The sequence below is a fragment of the Mobula hypostoma genome, chromosome 11 (genome assembly GCF_963921235.1).
Source record: "Mobula hypostoma chromosome 11, sMobHyp1.1, whole genome shotgun sequence".
NCBI lineage: Eukaryota > Metazoa > Chordata > Chondrichthyes > Myliobatiformes > Myliobatidae > Mobula > Mobula hypostoma.
Window position 1 is genome coordinate 3,803,087 of NC_086107.1, and position 6,118 is coordinate 3,809,204.

The 6,118-nt window shown below is 45.9% G+C and overlaps 1 protein-coding gene across 1 annotated transcript in view; it reads right to left on the reverse strand.

Moving 5' to 3' along the window:
* si:ch211-266k8.4 (TBC1 domain family member 9) overlaps window positions 1-4,077 on the reverse strand; it is a 151,069-nt gene extending 146,992 nt beyond the window's left edge. The window contains exon 1 of the mRNA XM_063063112.1: window positions 3,907-4,077. Within this exon, the coding sequence (XP_062919182.1) occupies window positions 3,907-4,022 (116 nt within the window). The 5' untranslated portion in view covers window positions 4,023-4,077. The remainder of the gene's footprint in view (window positions 1-3,906) is intronic.
* Window positions 4,078-6,118: the final 2,041 nt, after the last annotated feature.

Genomic DNA, 6,118 nt, shown 5'->3' on the forward strand with positions numbered 1-6,118 from the left:
CTGTGCTGTACTTTTCTATGACTCTATGTCATTTGTAGTCTTCTCCACGGTCTGTCACAGCAAGAGATTGACAAAGGGTGTTCTCAAAAACCTCCTTCAAATGGTGTAACATTCCAAACTATGTACAAAGTCTTGACCCATGTCTACTTAAAATGGAGAAGTGGAGAAAAAAAACTTCAAAACATGGTCTCTGTACCTCCTCTGTAACTGAATCCTCAATTTCCTCATCAGGAGAACACAAGTCAGTATGAATCAGTAATAACATTTCACTAACAATCAGCTCAGGTGCATCTCAGGGATTTGTCCTAACCCACTGCTCTACTCTCTACATTCATGACTGTGTGGCTAAGCACAGCTCAAACACCATCTGTAAATTCTCTGATGACTCCAGCATTGTTGGTAGAATCTCAGATGAAAACAAGGGGCCATACAGAGGCAAGACTGATCAGCTGGATGAGTTGTGTTGCAAAAACAGCCTTGCACTCAGTGTCAGTAAAACCAAGGAATTGATTGTGGACTTTAGGAAAGAGGAAGTCGATGGAACACACACTGTCCTCACTGAAGGGTCAGTGTGGAAAGGGTGAGCAGCTTCAAGTCCTGGGCATCAACATTCGTAGAATCTATGCTAGGCCCAACATATTGGTGCAATGATGAAGACAACATGCCAGCAGCTTGGAATTTGATGAATCAGATTTATTATCATTGGCGTATGTTGTGAAATTTGATAACAGCAGCAGCAGTTCAATGCAATACATAATATGGAAGAAGAAAAAAATTAAATATTTACAAATAAATGAGTAAATCAATTACAGTATACATACATTGAATAGATTAAATATAGTGCAAGAAGCAGAAATAATATATTAAAAATGTGAGGTAGTGTTCACTGATTCAATGTTCATTTAGGAATCAGATGGCAGGGGGAAGAAGCTGTACCTGAATCGCTGAGTGTGTGTCTTCAGGCTTCTGTACCTCCTACCTAAAGGTAACAGTGAGAAAAGGGCATGCCCTGGGTGCTGGAGGTCCTTAATAATGGACACTGCCTTTCTGAGGCACCGCTCCTTGAAGATGTCCTGGGTACTTTGTAGGCTAGTACCCAAGATGGAGCCGACTAAATTTACAACCCTCTGCAGCTTCTTTTGGTCCTGTACAGTAGCTATCCCATACCAGACAGTGATGCAGCCTGTCAGAATGCTCTCCACAGTACATCTATAGAAGTTTTTGAATGTGTTTGTTGACATACCAAATCCCTTCAAACTCCTAATTAAGTATAGTCGCTGTCTTGCCTTCTTTATAACTACATCGATATGTTGGGACCAGGTTAGATCCTCAGAGAACTTGACACTCAGGAACCTGAAACTGCTCACTCTCTCCGCTTCTGATCCCTCTATGTGGATTGGTATGTGTTCCTTCGTCTTACCCTTCCTGAAGTCCACAATCAGATTCGGTACATCACCAAAGGCTCTTGCAAATTTCTATAGACGCATGGAGGACAGCATTTTAACTGGCTGCAGTACAGCATGGTACCGAAGCTCCAATGCATCGGATCACAAGATGCTGAAGAAAGTTGTAGACTCGGCCACCTCCAGCATGGGCACAACCCCTTCCCACCACCAAGGGCATCTTCAAGAGGTGATGCCTCGAAGTGCTATCCACACCAAGGATCCTCATCATCTGAGAAATATCCTCTTCTCATTATTATCATTGAGGAGGTATGGGAGCTTGAAAAACCACACTCAACAATTCAGAAACAGCTCCTTCCTCTCCATCATCAGATTTCTGATCAGGTCCATAAACCCATGATCGGGTCCACATTCCTCTTTCTGCACTATTTTTTATTTTTGTAATTTGAAATAATTTTATGTTCTTACACTGCACTGCCACTACAAAACAACAAACTTTACATTATATAAGTTCATAAGACATAGGAGCAGAATTAGGCTATTCAGCCCATCAAGAGTGCTTTGCCATTTCATCATGAATGATTTTTTCCCTCTCTGCGCTATTCTGCTGCCTTCTCCCCATAACCTTCGACATCCATACTAAACAAGAACCCATCAACTTCCACTTTAAATTTACCCAGTGACTTAACCTCCACAGCTGCCTGTGGCAATTAATTCCACAGATTCACCACCTTCTGGCTAAAGAAATTCCTCCTCATCTCTGTTCTAAAGGCTGTGTCCTCTGCTCCTGGACTTCCCCACTATAGGAAACGTCCTTTTCACAGATGGTGATAATAAACCTGATTATAACATTGTGCAATTGGGATATCAATGTTTAAAAGACAGGTGCTTAAATAGCCACACACATAAAAAATGATGGTAAACGCAGCAGGCCAGGCAGCATCTATAGGAAGAGGTACAGTCGACGTTTCAGGCCGAGACCCTTCATCAGGACTAACTGAAAGAAGAGAGATAGTAGGAGGGGGAGGGGGAGATCCAAAATGATAGGAGAAGACAGGAGGGGGAGGATGGAGCCAAGAGCTGGAAAGTTGATTGGCAAAAGGGATACATGGCTGGAGAAGGGAAAGGATCATGGGAGGCCTAGGGAGAATGAAAGGGGGAGGGGAGCCCAGAGGATAGGCAAGGAGTTATAGTGAGAGAGACAGGGAAAAGAGAGAGAAAAAAAGATAATAAATAAAAAAAAATAAGGGATACGGTACGGAGGGGAGGTGGGGCATTAACGGAAGTTAGAGAAGTCAGTGTTCATGCCATCAGGTTGGAGGCTACCCAGACGGAATATAAAGTGTTGTTCCTCCAACCCGAATATGGCCTCATTTTGACAGTAGAGGAGTCCGTGGATATTCATATCAGAATGCCTACACTTAAATTGCCGAGCAGGAAAGGGATGCGGGCTGATGGGATTAGTGTAGGTAGGAATCAAGGTTTGCAGCAATGAATTGGGCTAAAGAGCCCATTTCTGTGCTGTAGAACTCCATAACTTTATGAAGAACCACCAGCCCTGATGAAGGGTCTCGGCCTGAACCGTCGACTATTTATTCTTTTCCACAGATACTGCCTGGCCTTTTAAGTTCCTCCAGCATTGGGTGTGCGTTGCTCTGGATTTCCAGCATCTGAAGATTTTCTTGTGTTTGTAAACCTAGAAGTTCCTTCATGCAGAGAGCCAACATAAATGGCAGAACTCCCAAGTTACCCTATCTGTGCACCACATCATAGCCTCATCACTCACCCTCAAACCCTGACAGAAATGTAGTAAAAGCAAGTCATTCTCACAGATAGGCCCAAGATGACTTAGTGTATTTATTGTACAGGTTCAGTCGGCTGTATTGACAGAATAGTTTATTGAATTGATTTTAATCCGAATTGTTCATGGTCAGGCTTTTCAAGTAGGTTCATTTGGAATATGTTACATATTCCTTTGTCTTGTGGTTTATTGATTGGTTTTTGGTGTAGTTCAATGGCAGTATGGCTTATTGAGTCAGTTAGTGTGGTTTATTGAGAGTGTGGGTTCCTCTAGTTTACTAACTATGTGTTTTATTGATAATAAAGGTCTGTTGAGTGGATTTTCTCTGATCAATTGACTATCTGGTTAGTTGCAACACATAAAACACCAGAGGAACTCAGTTAGCCTGCCAGCATCCATGACAGGAAACAGACAATCTAGAGACCCTTCACCTGGATTGGAGGATGGGGACAGCATAAGAAGGTGGAGGGGAGGGAAAGGTAGAGCAAAAGCTGGCAGGTGTGTTGGTCTGATTTATTCAAGTTCTAGTTTTGTTGAGTGAGTGGATTTTCCCTGGTTTGGGTCTGGTTTATTGATGGTCCCGTTAGTTGAGAGATTTTGGACTGGTTATTGATGCGTTCGTTATCTCTAGTTGAATAATGGTGCGATTTTTCAGCGTGACCTCTGGTCTGGGTTTGTTCAGTGGGCCGTGTCAGGACTCACCTGTAATCATGGCTGCGGTGCTGCCGTTTCCACCTGTGACAGTGTCTCCGGAACACGGCGAATCCGAACTCATCGAAGCCGAGGACACAGCGCTTCCCAGACGGGCAGCTGTCCATGTTCGGCAGCCGCCGGGACGGTCTCTCCCCGGCAGAAGTAACGCGAAGATCTCTCCGGAACCGCTGCCTCAGTCAAATTAAAGGAACATTCGAATCTGGCGCCGCCTCCGGACGCGCCCCGTCGGGAGTGGCCATTGGTCGGTGACCGGCGGACCAATGGCTTCTCTCCTCTCTGCCGATTGGCCGACGTTGTTTTCCCAAAACAAAGGTCGATTCAGCCTTCAAATCTCTGCCTTTGAAAACTTTTCCCCTTCCTCGCCCTGGGTTTTCCACACAAGTTCTTTCAGTGATTCCCACCGGTTTTCAATCATTTTATATCCCTCGAGGCCGCCAGCTGGATGAGCGTTGCTGTTGACCAGAAAGGACAATAAAGCTATGCACGCAATCTGATTACAAATATCAGGAGAAATTATTTAAATACCGTGTAAAGCAGAAGATATTTACGATTATCTAATAATGTAAAATCATATTTCCACTGCAGTGTCATGGCAATCATAAAATAACTTGAAAATTTAATTTTAAAAATAATTATTTATAGTATCTACTGTTAAAGTAGGGTGGCAGGATGGAGACACGTCTCTACCAAAGGAGGTGTAAGGCGCTCCTTCCCTCCGCTAGCCTGCAGTCACCCTTGGGCGAGGTGTGGCACCTGCTTAGCCCCTGATCAGGGTCAAGTGAAGCCATGGGAGCAGGTGGTGGACGAAAATCACAAGTCCTGGTTATGTGACCACTGATGCCAGGCAGACAATCTCTGAAGAGTATTGATAATGGTTGGGGTCACCTGTCTTGCAAAGACACTGCCCAGAAGATGGCAATGGCAAACCACTTCTTTGCCAAGAACAGTCATGGTCACCGTGATTGCCCACATCATACAACACGGCACATAAAATGTTGGAAATTCAAGCAACACACATCAAAGTTGCTGGTGAACGCAGCAGGCCAAGCAGCATCTGTAGGAAGAGGTGCAGTCGACGTTTCAGGCCGAGACCCTTCGTCAGGACTAACTGAAGGAAGAGTGAGTAAGGGATTTGAAAGTTGGAGGGGGAGGGAGAGATCCAAAATGATAGGAGAAGACAGGAGGGGGAGGGATGGAGCCAAGAGCTGGACAGGTGATAGGCAAAAGGGGATACGAGAGGATCATGGGACAGGAGGTCTGGGAAGAAAGACAAGGGGGGGTGACCCAGAGGATGGGCAAGAGGTATATTCAGAGGGACAGAGGGAGAAAAAGGAGAGTGAGAGAAAGAATGTGTGCATAAGAATGAGTAACAGATGGGGTACGAGGGGGAGGTGGGGCCTTAGCGGAAGTTAGAGAAGTCGATGTTCATGCCATCAGGTTGGAGGCTACCCAGACGGAATATAAGGTGTTGTTCCTCCAGCCTGAGTGTGGCTTCATCTTTACAGTAGAGGAGGCCGTGGACAGACACATCAGAATGGGAATGGGATGTGGAATTAAAATGTGTGGCCACTGGGATTCCTCTTCTCACCCTGTCTCTTGCAAAAACGCCATCCCCTTCTCGCAATTCCTCCGTCTCCGCCGCATCTGCTCTCAGGATGAGGCTTTTCATTCTAGGACGAGGAAGATGTCTTCCTTTTTTAAAGAAAGGGGCTTCCCTTCCTCCACTATCAACTCTGCTCTTAAACACATCTCCCCCATTTCACGTACATCTGCTCTCACTCCATCCTCCCGCCACCCCACTAGGAATAGGGTTCCCCTGGTCCTCACCTACCACCCCACCAGCCTCCGGGTCCAACATATTATTCTCCGTAACTTCCGCCACCTCCAACGGGATCCCACCACTAAGCACATCTTTCCCTCCCCCCCTCTGCATTCCGCAGGGATCGCTCCCTACACAACTCCCTTGTCCATTCGTCCCCCCCATCCCTCCCCACTGATCTCCCTCCTGGCACTTATCCGTGTAAGCGGAACAAGTGCTACACATGCCCTTACACTTCCTCCCTTACCACCATTCAGGGCCCCAAACAGTCCTTCCAGGTGAGGCAACACTTCACCTGTGAGTCGGCTGGGGTGATATACTGCGTCCGGTGCTCCCGATGTGGCCTTTTATATATTGGCGAGACCCGACGCAGACTGGGAG